The following is a 16035-nucleotide window of genomic DNA, read 5'->3' as shown; positions in this document are numbered from 1 at the left end:
GATAATAGATGAACATCAACAGTCCTTATCACAGATAAAAAAAAATACATCAAAATTTTGCGAAAAAAATCAATTCTTTAAACTAATTCACTGATGAAAAGAGTAAAATATTGATAAGTTGAAAATGATTTTTTTATAAAAGATTTACTCAATCTGATTATTTGGCAGTTACTAAAAGTATCATTTATTTATTTGAATAATATAATATTGAGGTTGGGAGTTTCTTTGCTTGAGAACTTTGATCTGTCACAAAAGCATATCTCTCTAATGATAATTAATCTCAACAGTTATGACATTTGAACTTAAGTGCAGACTTTAAATTTTCATCAGGTGTGAAATTTCATGTCCTTTTTATCTTGATGCTATTTAAATTTTATGAGAATTTTCATCCCTAATTGACGAAATCGATGACAAAAAGAAAGTGTTGGGTTTCAATTGGTCTTTGATATAGCATGCATTCAAACAAATTGAAAAAATAAAGATTTGTTCAATTATATTAAATTGGTTGATAGATAACCCAAGATATTCCTCGTAACCTATTTAATCGTAAAGAAAATTTGTATTTTACAATTCAGGGTATATACCCTTGTGACCTTTTTGATATTAAAAGCAACTTTTTTTTTAGAAGAAGGTTTAAATTGATTTATTAGGTATTACTAAATTCAGTTATTTAAAAAGAAAATACCAGTAACAAATTTAAATAAAAGAAATCAAAATTTGCTGTCATGCATTAGCCCTGCAGGCAGAGGGTATATAATCGGCCTACTGTATCCCGCTGTATCCCACTGTATGCTATCAAATATAAACTTTATGTATTTTACAACAATTATGAAAACAAGTTTTTACTTTTTATACTAATCACTCTTGTTGGCCCGGATGTTAGTGTGCGTGGGGGGGGGTCTTACTTTTTCACGGCCGATAGGGAAATCAAACCCCAGCCACCTTTGAGAAAGGCAAGTGTGCTATCCACTGCCCAACCAGACCATCCATGTAATTACAGAGGCAACCTATTTGCGGCCCCTTCCAAATCGGGGTTTTTCTTCTGTCTTCTGCTTAGGGGACAAAGAATAAGCTAAATTACTTTTATTCCTTTTTTCACTTCTCAGCTGTTATAGCTTTCCGAGCTGTCACCCTTGGTGGTTACGAAGACATTTACCTCATAAAAACAAAATCGGAGAGCACAAACAATAAATTGTATGCAAAGTACATGTTAATGAGAAAGTAGATTTAAAAAGGCATAAAAAACTTGACACAAACCTTATCTTTGTATCAGTGATTTATTGTTTACAATGTTATCTGTATAATTGGTTGATTTATTTAATATGCAAATTAAAATTAAAAAATGTCTGAACTTATATGTCCCATTTCATTTTATGTTGACATGTATATGATGCAGACACAAGGGTTTTATAGTAGTTTTAGAACTGTCATATTTCATAATTCATAAAACTTTGACCTTTGCGTAAAAGTTAAGCACTTCAGCAATTGTTTGCATTTTATGTATCATAATAAAATTGTTATATTCAAATAAAGAAGGTCACTTCAGCTGACACAGGTTTTTTCCGTTAAAATCTGAGATGGAGAGACACCTGCTCAGCTTTTCACCATTTAAACTTGCCAAAACGTAGTTTTAAAAAGGATTTGTGCATTATTATTATGCTGTGTCCTACTGGTGTATAAGAGTTGCCTTCAATGTATTAGAAATAATGTGCCGCCACCTAGAATCTGGTTTAAGATTTATTACCTTGGCTTGCAGTGATTGTTCGCAGAGAATAATAGCTAATGTATTCTGTACAGATATCTATGAGAGATTTCTCATTGTGTTGCGTCAGAGCTTTCAACAGATGGGTCGTTGATTACCGTTTGATGGCCGAAACATCAGAATACGCGTGTGACGTCCATTGTCCCTCATTGTCGGGAAAGTAAGAATAGATAGAATATGGCTGCCTTGTCAGCCCCTCTTAATGCTAATGAGAGCTCCATAATATAAGTATGATAGTTTCTCCAAGCCTCTGTAAGAATCGGATGATTGCATGATGTATTGTGAATCAGCTGTTTCCCTCATTAAGGTAACAGTGACTTTGGATCGAGAATATACCTGGGGGAGGAGCTATATTATACATTGAGGATAGTCAGTGATATCCATCTATTAAGATGACTTAACTGTCATCGATCGATCAGCCGATGTGACGAGAGAACCAAGCTGATGTCCACGATTAAGATACTTTAAGTATTATTGATCTTTCCCGGGTTAGGAATAATTTTCATCAGAGGCTGTTACCCACAAAAGCAATATTCCTATGCTACTTTACGCACGCTCTAGATCTAATAAAACCGTGACAATTGTACAATAACAGATAATGATAATTTGATGAGTGTTATACACCACATCTGGTGTCCTGCAATGTCATATAAAACCTTACTTTTCTTTTTTCACAAAGATTTTACGGTATTCAAGCTATCTTATTAGGGCGGGGGGAAGTACTGATGGTACAGCGATTATTTATTGTAGCGGGGAGATCTTGAGCAGATGTTGCGATGTCTATTATAATCTCCGATATGTAATACTGCAGATAAATTTATTTCAACGAGAATATCAATAAAACGGACACTTCGTATGAATTCCTGAAAGATTTTTTTCCACATAAAATATCTTAGATGAGTTTGAAATCCAGGTATGAGTATTTAAATATACATTATGATACAAGAATCAAGATAATGGAGGATGATTCTTTCCGTGTTATTGGATACCTTTCTAGGTGGTATATATCATAATCAAAATTTGAATGATACTGTGACATATATGTAAAGAAAAGATAAGAAACAATTTAATTTCAGAGTTTCCATTTTTATTACATTTTTATTTGTGAAATATTGCTAAATTATCTCTGAAATAAAAGTGATCCTTTTCACCGCATTGTGAGGATAGCAAAATGATACATATCTAAAAGGTGAAAATAACACTTTCGTATCTGAAGTAATAAAAACAAAGAAAACTACACAGAAAATGTGAAATGGAGGCTTGCACTTATGTCTGATCAGATTCAAACAAAATGAGAGCAAAATTTTGAATAGTTGACCAAATTAACATAACTGAAGAATACTATAATATTTTGAATCATGTCGTGTTTCTTGTCCCAAAATCTCAGCTAGAAGACGGCGCCGGGAGAAAGACATTGTTGTGATTTGGAAACCATTTAATGTTGCCGTCTGCTCTGTGACAAAAAACATTTTGAGTGAAAAAATATATTGAATTGACCATTTGATTGCTTTTTGTAGATTGCGATATATATTTTCTTCAAAATTATCACTGAATTGTTCTTTTCATCAAGATAGTAGGAGGTCTGATTCGTTGATTGGACGTGGAAAAGTATATGGGGTGATCACCTGACCATGTAGATTTTCTCCCAAGTACTCTGGTTAATTACGGCATGGAGACGCCCTTCCTTACTATTATCTGAACTGTATGAGTGATTAATATCATCGATAAATTATTTCATAATTGTTATCAAATAAAATTTAGCATTACACTTGCTAAAAAAGATATTGGTATTTTGCCAAATTCGTGAATTATATGGTATCCAACATTCAACCACTAAAATTCCTCTATCTATCAAATTGCAGAGCAGTACCTGTATTTAGGTTCAGGAAACAAATAATGTAGGTAAGTTTCAAATTGTATTTGATATTTTTATATTAAAGGAAGCAGGAATAAGAAACAATTAATTTCTTAAAAAAATAATATTTTAGATTTGCACTTAAAAGTACATGTACCTACGAGAAGTTCTCATTCATTATTTCATTTATTGTTTAAAATTAAGTAATACGTGTAGATGAATAAAAAAACGTTTGTCGAAAGTTAGATAAGAATAGAAAACCACAGAGTTCTGAAAATAGTCGTATACATAATCCGAAAAGTTGAATGAAAAACCACAAAAAAATAAATACAAGGTGGCATTGATGGACTTTGAATGAAGAACACAGAGATTTTGTGTTACAATCGGGCGAACCGGGTGGAATGGATTTTAAAAGTCATTGTGGTTTTCTCAGTTTTACGGGTTTTTTTCGGAGTGAAAGGGCTGGATTACGTTCTGATTGACACTGTTCTGGGGTCAATGTAGCTTGATGGCCGATCATGTTTCACTGATACGGAACACAGACCTAGCGGTATACACTTGTTTTTGTTTGTATCCGAGTTCTATTCATCCTGGTGTCACACCCTCTATTGATATAGATGACAAATTAGAAATTGTTTATTTTCATTTCCACAGCTAGGATGAATCATTTCGCCTAAGAGTTCACGATTCCATTGTCATCCATCTTTTTTTATTATCCCATTATGGTTTGTTCTCTGTTAATTTTGAAAGTATCCAAAACATTTTTATTAACAGGCGTGACGAAATACTGAAAAAAATGTCTTGATGGAATTATTGATTATTGGAATTATTGTCTTCTTAGAGGACAGATTATTATCATATGATGGCAGATTTTGATCTTACCTTCAAGAAATCTTTTATTGAAAATGCACAGATATTATGGTCAAACAATAGCAAATAAATTTAACAAAATAGGTAGGTAATTGGTTATCCAGAACCTATTTAATAAATTGTAATCTGTAGCCTATAAATTATCAAACTGTTTGGGCTCGGCCTGAAAATAAGAAAATGGAAAGTTCATTTCTGATGTCAAATCTTGTTTCAAGAATTCTGGACACCTTGCTAACAAACTGATGCTTAAAACTACAGTGAAACCTTGTTATACTGCCACAATTTCTCTAACAAAAAAAGATGGCATTATAATGAAAATAAAATAATTGTAAAGAAAAAAAAAGGACTTTGAAATATTGGACTTCGAAATATCTTGGCAGTAAGTGAGGGGTTTAGGGGATTGACAGACAATATAATGATATTTAAGTGTATACACACTATTTAAAGTACTGCCACCTCTATATAAGGACGTGCCACTGCTATATAGTCTATTAACCTGAAAATATCAGCAAGCACATAAATATATCTTGACTTAAACGTTTCTTCTGTATCAATTGAAATTCTATTGAGTGTATTGTATAAATTATTTGAAGAGAAAGTATTGCTGCTAATAGCATTGTATGAAGCCGTTATCGACGATTTGACGGGTGGGTGGGACCATACTCGCTGACCCCAACATGACTAGGGCATTTCTTGTGAAGTCACGAGTACCTCGGTTTGTTATTGATAAAAGAAAAGATGAATCGCGATCCAATTTAAAGACATAATTAAGAAAACGTTATCATAGAGGCGCTACGTAACCTTCGTTGAATTGCAAGAAATTTTTTTGAGGACACTAAAGTATCACTTCAGCTTTTATTGGACTCGGATTGAGTTTTTCTTTCATTACATAAGTGTCGTTTTAGGAATCTTCTTCGTATTTGATCTAGCTGTTATGTCAGAACGATGACTCATTAAATTGTCTGTTATAAAGGTGTAGTCCCGTCAAACAAGTGGCTAGCTTGATTTGCCCTTCACACATTTTAATTTTAAGATAGAATTTTTCTAGCCGTCAGAATTTTTGTTGTTGACAATCGGCGCTCCTTTCAAGGTCCACTGTTCAAAGCATCGAGAGCTTTTACGGGAAAATGAAGAGACTTACATTATCCCTCAAATCATCTTTATTATCTAAATCAGATGGGAGTGTTTGAAAAATTTGAATAACATTTTTTTTAGATTACCTAGGTAGGTGCAAAAATATGCATTGTCATGGAATTCAAACTAAATTATTTTGGGAATCTCTTTATTTTTATTTTTTTCATTTTTTTATTAAGAACTTAGAATAAAAGTTGATTTGGAAATGTTTGCCGTGTACTGACTGTACCCTAGGCGCAGTACGCCGATGTCAGTCTCGGAATCAGGCATAAGGCTCTGATGCCCTCTGAACGAAGGAAAACATCTCTTATCATATATGTATCTGAGTCTAAAAACATCCCACCACTTAACAAATAGACTGGTGTTTGTTAAGATGATTTCGCGTTGGGCTTTCTACCTTTTATCCGCATGAATGAATACACCATATTATCTCTACTCTTGCTACAAATTGATATCGTTGGGATGAATTAAACTTTACACCTCAGCGAATTTGCCCCCTCACTTGACCATATTCTCCTTGGATTTTCGATAAGGGTCCTGTCAGAAAATGGTTGTGACAATTTCTTAGTGTGACAGATAAACAGAAGATTTCGGTTCGATAGTAACTTTCGCTCGAACCCTTAGATGAATTCTGTATCTGTCTGCTGTATGAAGCTAGCCAAATTCTGTATCTGTTCGATCGTATAAATTCCTCACTTGCTGAGTGACATTTGACCAATCCTAGTGATTGCTTTTGTAATTTGAGTGGATTCGTCTAATTAAATATTGTGATGTTGCTTTTTTTGCACCAAGATATACGGCAAATTAAGTGACTAAACTATCAACAACCACACAGCGTAAAGTTCCAAAGCAGAAAAGGGACACCAATACCAGAATAAAGGATTTTCTTATTTTTCACTTTTATTAAATTCTAAATGTCCAATTATCAGTGAAAAAAATAACCTTTCAATCAGCATAATAATACTACTGAAATTCTAGGATTTTAGATTTTTCTTATATATGTTTTAAAAATTTATATTCATACATTTTGTATAATCTGCTACAAAGTGATTGTGTTTTCAGTATAGTACAAATTAATTGATTCCTGCAAACTGAAAAGCTTTAAACTCAGACTTATTTTAAAAATGTAACTGCAAAAATAAAATAAATGAAGAACTTTCCAAAAAAATCATCTATACAGTGTATCATTTTGCATTCCAATTCTTAAACTGGTAATTTGAAAAAATAACTTTGGAGACCTTTTATTTGTATTTCAATTTTGGAAGAATTTATAAGGATGGAGAAGAATCAGGGCAGAACAAATTGTTGTCAGTTTTTTCAGATGTCCTTTTCATTTTTCATGATACAATAATTTATAACGAAAAGTTAATCGTCTGCGGATGCACACATATCGGCTGTCGTATAATTGGTAAATGATAAACAATGTTCGTATTTAAGTGACCTTTACCTCATATGAGACCAAATGAATCCTCCGCCGCAGGAAATTAAACATATTGTAATGTGTAATTTATTGATAGTTTCAAGTACCATATGATTGAATTTGGTTCAATTTATCCGTTATTATAACTAAATGCTTAAAAAAAACAAATTAACAAAGCTGCTTCAATACAGATTTAATCTTCAGGGGAAGCCATTTTGTTATTTTCGGTCCAGTGTTTTGGTTTATAAACAGTGATGGATATCCTGTGATCCATTAATCCTTCCGTCAATCCCAGCAATCGCTAGCAAAGGATACGTTTTTCCCATCATCCTTTGTTCTGAGAGGATCGCAGGGTTTGCTGTTCAATAAATTTTGTTATCATGAAATTATTAAGTATAATGCCGAACGCCAACGTCTGTCTAAATTGGCTGGTAATCGAGTAATAACTTTATTGATTCAGTCCGTAAATTGCAGCTAAAGTGATTCCCTTCAACACCAAACAAATGAAAATTGAATAAAAAAATTGTTTGCATAGTAATTATGCTGTGTTAAATGAAAATCCTTATCCTGTTGTAAGGACTAAGAGCATCGCGCTACAAACATCTCCGTTAGCACACACGTCAGTCGTTCGTATTAAAAAGAACTCTTCTACACCTCAATAGAGATACAATTCAGGGAAATGAGTCGTCATCCGATAGTCCTCGCTGAACAGGATCTGCGATTCTTTGATCTCATCAATATTGTCAGGTAAAAACACATTTAGGAACTTAATACAGAGATATCAACATCTCACTGCTGGAAACCTGGGTTCTGTCACGCCTGAACGAACACGATAAATAATATCAAAATCCTGCACACGATTTACCCATCATCCTTTCAGCAATCTCCCTAGTCCAATTGTTAAACTGTCATGTCTGTAGAAATTAACGCAATTATTGGTTTTAATTAGGAACGAAAATTATAGTTAGGGAGGTTGGGAGATTTGTAAAGAAAATAGATTAACGTTCTCATAAATTGATGACCTAGGCTATAGAGTAAAAGTATTGTCAACTTTAGATCGATGAAAAAATATTTTTATAAATTATACTTTCACTATTAATTTAAAGACAAAATATGATATATACAAATCAGCTCAACAAAATCAAATTCATTCATGTTCAATTTTATAAATTTTGCATCAACTTTAAATATACATTTGTAAAAAAATGAAAAAATAAATAAAATTAAATCTACATTAGATAGAGGTATGCTAACCAGACTTTGGACAATTATCCTTCATGAGTGGTAGAATGCTTGTGCATGGTGACATATGGTTGATTTAGAACAGAGATTGGAACTCGAAGCATGTAAAATCGGACTGCTTTAGAAAATAAATTAATTTATCGGCCCTCAATAATCTGATACTGAAGGATGTTTCAGTGCATTTTAAACAACCTTGTTTCAACAATTCTTTTTCTTTTCTAAATGAAAATATTTTGTCATTTTATTATTTTGATTTTATGTAATATTGAAATCAAATTAAGAAAAAATGATATGACAACAACGATCACTCTTGATGGGGGCCATGGTGGGCGAGTGGCTAGGCATAATTATAGCTTTGAATTATCATTTCTGAGAAGAAAAACATGACGTGCAAAACATTTATGAAAAAATGTTAAGATGATACAAACAAAAAAGAATCTAGAATAGTGTTCTAAGTGATAGGACGCCTGGCTCGTGACCGAAGGGTTGTGGGTTCGAGTCATGGCACAGCACTGTGTTGTATCTTTGAGCAGGATACTTTACTCCGCTTGTTCCTGAGTCTACTCAGCTGTAAATGCATGAGTACGTGGTTGGGCAGTGCTAGAATGCTAGAATGCTAGCTGTGAGCGCCGAAATGGCAGCACCGGCTGTATGCTGCTCAGGGAGTTGAGAAAGATATTGGCTGGTTGCAAATGCCCTATAACCAAGGATAATAATTTGTGAACCGCTTTGAGACAACCTACGAACTTAAGGTTGTGATAAAGCGGTGTATATGGACTTCAAATTATTATTATTATGAATGCTACGAGCAAGACTAGGTTTTTGAACTCTGGACCGTAGAACTTGTCAACGATAGTACCTAGACCCAGTCAGGTTACAGTTATAACCAAGACAAAATTAAGGGGAGGTTATAAACAAAACTACAGTGGAACTCTCTAGTGTTTTACCAGCAGTGGGGCAGTGATCCTTAACTCATTCACCCCTGAAATTTCATAATGAATTATTCCAACCTTTGAATTGGATGAGTTCAAATGTGTCTTCAGGGGTGAATGAGTTACCCCGGTAATACTAAATAGTTCAATACAATTAGTCTCTAGACCATTTTATTCACCTTCTACCTTTCAGAAATTACAGTTGCTATCTTGGGAGAAGTTCCCTATTTGGAGACTGGAAGGTGGTTTCCAGTCTTTCCTAGTCACGTTAAAAATGTTGCCATATAAGGTAAACACGGACCAGATGCAGAGATGATTGATTCTTCCATTATTTCATTCAATTTTATGTTTTGGTGTTTTTAGATGCTGGTGATTGTGACGAAGCCTTTGAGCCGTTGGTCAACCATTCAATTACAGAACCTGATGCTGAGGAACCAGTCAACTTCTCTCGAGCCGATTCGCCAGCTGACCGCTCATCAGATGATGCTGACCATCCCCCTGTGTACATACCAGAGGACATTCCCATACCAAAACAGTTTGAGCTGAAAGAATCAAAAAAGTTTGAAGGTCTTGGTGTCTGGGCTAAAGTTGACATCCCTCCTGGGCAGAAGTTTGGACCATTCACTGGAATCTTGAAGAACAGCCTAGAAAACACATCCTGTGCATGGGAGGTAAGTTTATTTAACTTCTTTTTCCTGGAAAGCGAGGTAATTACCAGAAACCTTGAAGAATTCTTCCATTTCTGAGCTACTGTGTGTACCACATTATACCTTAACTCATTCACCCCTAAAGACACATTTGAACTATTCCCATTCAATGGTTGGAATAGTTCATTATGATATTTCAGGGGTGAATGAGTTAAACATACCCATTGGGCCTTTTTTTGGAATGTAGTTTGTTCTTGACCTTGACAATAGTTAAGGCTTAAATCAAAGATGTTAACAACATCTTCATTTGTTGATACTAAAGTTAGACCAAGTTCTGAGCATTCGGGGTTATTGCAAAGATTTGGGATAGATTGCAAACCAAAATCACTATAACATATCCATGGGCCTTAATTTTAGAGTTTGTTAGAATACAGGAATACATGGGCATTCCTTAGCTACTTTACATCAGTGATAGTGTTGACATAAATATATCGAAAGCAAGTCTGTGTTAAAGATTGTAATATTTATTCGACAGATATGTTTCCAATGATCACTGTGACTCCATTTATCAGTAAATCGTAAATCCATTTCCTGAGAAATGCACAGCAGATTGACTTATATCCTTAAGTAACACAAGCCTGCCATTTTGGCTTCAGGTTAAGGATTCTTGCTCCACTGCAGTTTGTCGTACACATGAGAACATCTCCTTAACCCTTTCACCCCTATGTAACTTTAGTAGACTCTTCCATGCATTGTATGGATGAGTCCATTATGGTCTACATTGGTGAAAGGGTTCACTTTGATTTGGACGTACATTAAAACCTCCTTATACCGCCACCTTCTGTCCTCTGTGATTTTGGCGGTATAGCGAGTTTGGTGGTATATCAGGTTTACCGTTTTAAACCGAAGTATTCCCACACACACCAACTGAACTTTTCAAAATTGTAATTTAATGTATCAAATTGTTGAGCGTGCAAAACATACAGCTGATTACCTGGTCAGTCGACAGTCACGTGTAACAATACAATGTACACACGTACGTAACATTCCTGTCATCAGGATGTACATGTACTTGACTCAAATTGGCGGTATTTAACGAGGTCAAAACAGTTTAATTTTAGCCATTTGTTTTGGGAATATGATGGCAGATGGCAGTTTAACGGATAGCAAAACAATGGGATTTTACTGTAACTCTGAGCGCGAGTCGGCCATCATGGTTTTAATGTTGACCAGCTGGTATCTGAGTTGGTTAGAGTGATGGTATAATGATTAAAGGTCCAGGATTTGAATTTGAAAAAGAGTTTCTGATACATAGTTACAGTTTTTTGCAGTATATGGGGTTCCTTAACTCATTCATCCGTGAAGACACATTTGAACTCTTCCAATTCAAAGGTTGGAATAGTTCATTATGACATTTAAGGGGTGAACGAGTTAATTTGTCAGATAATAAAATATATTCAGTTCAGACACAGAAACATGACAACTTGAATACACAGCTCCACAGGTGTGTATTTTTTCGTAATCACTTCCTGATGGTTAAAATCCTTTCGAGAGTTTCCTTGACCATAAATTACTGTCTTTTTGCATTCAAACAGGGTGTATTTTACGAATGTTATCCGAAATTGATTTTCAAACACGTAATAATGTAAATTTCTGCACATATTTAGGCCATTACTTGGAAGGATTGCAGCATACAGATCCTGTTGTGTCTGAAGTGCAGATTAGATAACAGTATAATATATATACACAGTTTGTCTGTCAATATGTTAAATCTCTGCCGCATATGTCGAGTCGGATGTGCAATGATTACCAATCAAAGTCTGTGTTGAGAGACAACGTATTTTGTCAGACTCTTCTGAATTTAAAAGAGTACCGTATTCACTGTAATTAGCGCTCCTGTCCTGATGATGAGGGCCCTTTTCTTCTAATATCAAAATGATAATAAGAGCACCATTTTCCCCATATCTCCTTCCATTGTTGCCCTCTGTATTACAAAATATATGCTTTACATTTCACAGCAGAAAACTACATTTCCATGATGTGACAAGACTCTGTTTCTATATTTAGTATCATGAAAAGATCCCTCACCATCAGCCAGGTTTTCAAGTGCCTTGGGCACTTATTACGACAAATAGGGTATTGTGTTTATAAATGAGTTAAACCTGTCATGAGTGGAAGTCTTTTTTAAAGGTCAACTGTCCTGAAAGACCTGCACATAAGGTCACCTGTCCTGAAAGACCTGCACATAAGGGCACCTGTCCTGAAAGACCTGCACAAAAGGGCACCTGTCCTGAAAGACCTGCACATAAGGGCACCTGTCCTGAAAGACCTGCACATAAGGTCACCTGTCCTGAAAGACCTGCACATAAGGTCACCTGTCCTGAAAGACCTGCACATAAGGTCTTAAAGAGATCATTTCCGTCCTGGAACAGAGTGAACAAGACCAAAATAAAGACCATGCGTCTCAAAACAGTGTGTGTCTCAAAAGATTATTATGTTTTTATGCCTCCGCCATAAAATGGCAAAATATAGTGTTGCCCATGTCCGTCCCATCCCGTCCCGTCCCATCCATGAGCGGGGGCATTTATGCCTTACAGACATTTTCTAGTTTTTGAGAGAGAGTCAGAACATGTGTCTTAAAAAATCAATAATTAATTTGAAAGATCATGAGTTTCAGGGATTCCTAACTTAAAATATGGTGCTTGTGCAGTTCTGAGGAAAGAGTTAACTCATTCACCCCTACATTTTAAAACTGGACTTGCCCAGTCTTTGATTTGGTACGGTTCAAATGTGACTTTAACTCATTCACCCCTGAAGACACATTTGAACTCTTCCAACTCAAAGGTTGGAATAGTTCATTATGGAATTGCAGGGGTGAATGAGTTAAGGGTGGATGGGTTAAGGCCTGCTTCTCACAAAATTAAATCACTAAAATGAGGAGCATACAAGAGGCTTTTATACAGTTTGTCTCTTAATACAGGTTAAAATTGCGAAGAATTCGCTACAAGGGGAACGTTAAAATTGATCTCTTAACACAGGTGGTCTCTTTATAGAGGTGCTCCCATGAAAAGTTGGACTGTACCAAAAACTCATTTATGTGGTCGAATTCCGAAACAAGGTATTTGTTCATTTTTCCCTGTTAGGAAGGACTTAGATCCCCTAGACTATGTAATATATACATATATCATAGGGATAAGGTAACGTGACTGGGTGTGGATAAGGGTGAATCTTATTCAAATAAAAGTGCAAGATGTTATTTAACACTTACTCGCACCCATTGTCTTTGTCCTAGGGTGAATTGCATGTTTGTATTCCTCGTAGCGGGGTAGATTGTGGGCCGGATGAACTGTGGTGAAATAGTATCTTGTTGACAGACGATAGTCTGTAGTAGGGATGAGGAGTTACGAGTCTGTCTATCAGATACTGTGCTAAATCATCACAATTGTTTAATTGTGTGATAACAGTCTTATCACGATGAGGAATCTTTTACAGGTATTGGTTTTCGCACCTGTCCAGGTATGCATTTCTTACCTGTCTATGTAGGGGGTTTGGTACTGACAAACGAGGAGGATTTCGAGCTGCAGGTACCTGCATGCTAAATCAATTTCACAATGAAAAAACATTAAAGACTGTTATGAATAGAGGCCATTAAACCTGTGTTACCTATCTGGAACAATTCCTGTGTTGTGTCTTTTTTTAATAATAGAGAAACTGTCATTTTAGATATAAAACACACACAGGGGTAGTATAGGATGGTTCCTTGGGGCACAATCAACAATAGCTTCTCAGAAACAACATGTTGTGACGTCTCACACATTTTTATATTGTTTTGTTGAAAACGGAAATATTTCAAGAGTGTATCATTAAAAAAAATATTTTATAAATTTTTGACAATATTTGTTATGAGGTGTTTTTCTGTGAAAGATCATTATTTATTTTTTGCCAAATTACAAACAAGCAATGACTTCAAAATATCAAGTATATTTTCATACTTTTCTTTTTTCTTTGAGGGATTTTACCAAATGTTTCAAATATTCCAGCTTAAACTGTGCTTTATCATGAATTAATAAGACACATAGATAATTTAGAGTGAAACTTGATATATAACTGAACATGAACTGAAAAACCTGCCCTTAATAGACAGGTGGTCTCTAGACAGTGTTTTTTATAGACAGGTGGTCAGTATGGACAGGTACAGATGTTATCCTTTACATTTACTATACAAAATGACCTTTATAGTCAGGGTTGACGAATCATAGGCGACCTATGACAGATTTGAGATTGAAGGTGACCCTAAGACAGGTTTGACCATTATAGACAGGTTGGAGTGTATTCATAAGGTGACCTTTATATGCAGGTTTTATTATAGTGACATTAATAAGCAGGTTTGACTATTTCAGGTGACTGTTATAGAGAGGTTTGGCTGTTTATATAAGGTGACCTTTACATACAGGTTTTATTATAGTGACATTAATTAGCAGGTTTGACTATTTCAGGTGACTGTTATAGAGGGTTTTGGCTATTTATATAAGGTGCCCTTTATATACAGGTTTGATTGTATAAGTTGACTTTTATAGACAAATTGGACTATTTTTTATATAAATGACCTTATTACAGTAGAAATTATTTGATAAGACACATATATTGGGGAATGCAATAAAGAATGGCAATACACAAATGTATAATGTGATTTTTATAAACTATATAAATACATATTTACTGATATTTTATAACATATTTATTATTGAATTTGAAAGTTTTCATACGGTTTCACAGGTTTTGAAAATTCATCAAAAAATTATTTGAAGTTTCGTATTGTGATTGAGTTAGCGGCATTTTTCTCTTCCTGTAGCCTACACCAATGAATACACCGATAAAATCCCGCGTCCATACCTCCCCCGTGCTATATAATCAGTATTCATATGCTTTCTATACGGTAATTTAGCCGTCCCCAACCTTTAAAATCACTGTAGTAGTTACAATTTTATTAGGATATTGTTCGGTGAAATTAATTCACCCACAAAAACTTCCTTTTCTTCTCCTTCCGAAAGTTAAGACATACCAATTATTATCGTGTCGTGTAGCTATTTCGCCTGAAATGACTTTCTGAGGGGGGTATGAGTGTCATTTTTCATACAAACCAAAACTTTCAATGTATCTTCCACAACATATTTACTGTTTTTTCTTTCCCACAACTTTCGATATGTTATGTCAACGAAAGGCAGGACGGGGTCATTCGGTACGAAAGGATCGCGCTTCAATGACATCCTTTGATCAGCTATAGTTTCGCGGTGATGAGCACAAAAATTACAGGTAAACTATTTTAATTCGTGTCTATGTTTAGTGAGGGCAAGCCCTGTTAGGAAAGGTTGTTACTAATTTTGTGACTTGCACTCGGGGAGGACAAACTACAATTTGTTTCGGCGTGTGTAATGTTTATATACAAATCGTAGTACAAATGACGATGACTCAAGTAATGTGTTTTCTGTCGTTTGACATGGGAACAGATCTCTTACTCTTTCAATAGGGTAGGGCCCCTTTTAAACGTAAATTTATATAGCCAGTCCATTCTGTGACGATAGCGGTACCCGACAGGTGTAAATGGACATGACACGTTAATGACGCGAGAGTTTGTTCTACATTGTTACAAAATCCGATTAAAATCAGACTTTTCAAAACATACAACAATAGAAATGAGGTAAATTATTTTTTTTGTTGCAAAATTTCATAAAAAAAAGAAAGAAAGGGAAATCAATTTTACTTTTAAATTTCTGAATATATATTTGTGACTTCTAATATTTAAAAAAAAAAAAGGAAGATAGTGAAAGATTTCCCTGTGTAATAAACAATTGTGTTTGTTTACCATTGTGTTTGTTTTGCTAAGGGTTGAACATCCTAGCAACAGCTAATTTATAAGGTCATATGAAGTCAGGGAGACAATGACATAATGAGAAAGACTCAGAAAGAGAAAAGAAAAAATAAACATTTTAAAAATNGGGGGGAGGAGTTAGAAAGATTATAAGAAAGTATGGCAGTAGGTGGATATAGTTGGAAGGACGGGATGAAGATATGGAGTGAGGTTGGTATGAAGGCTGATGAGAGGTGGGGGTAGGAGTAGGGGTAAGGGTAGGGGTACGGGCTGAGGTGGGGGTAGGGGTAGGGGTAAGGGTAGG

General features: G+C 34.9%; 1 protein-coding gene across 1 annotated transcript in view; it reads left to right on the top strand.

Annotated features, from left to right (window-relative positions):
- LOC110452387 (PR domain zinc finger protein 16-like) overlaps positions 1–16035 on the top strand; it is a 138730-nt gene that overhangs the window by 53213 nt on the left and 69482 nt on the right. The window contains exon 2 of the mRNA XM_021500887.1: positions 9579–9886. Coding sequence (XP_021356562.1) covers positions 9579–9886 — 308 coding nt within the window. The remainder of the gene's footprint in view (positions 1–9578; positions 9887–16035) is intronic.

This window comes from Mizuhopecten yessoensis, unplaced genomic scaffold (genome assembly GCF_002113885.1).
Source record: "Mizuhopecten yessoensis strain PY_sf001 unplaced genomic scaffold, ASM211388v2 scaffold739, whole genome shotgun sequence".
Taxonomy (NCBI): Eukaryota; Metazoa; Mollusca; class Bivalvia; order Pectinida; family Pectinidae; genus Mizuhopecten; species Mizuhopecten yessoensis.
The sequence above is the reverse complement of the archived record's forward strand: the minus strand, read 5'-3'. Positions and strand labels throughout refer to the sequence as shown.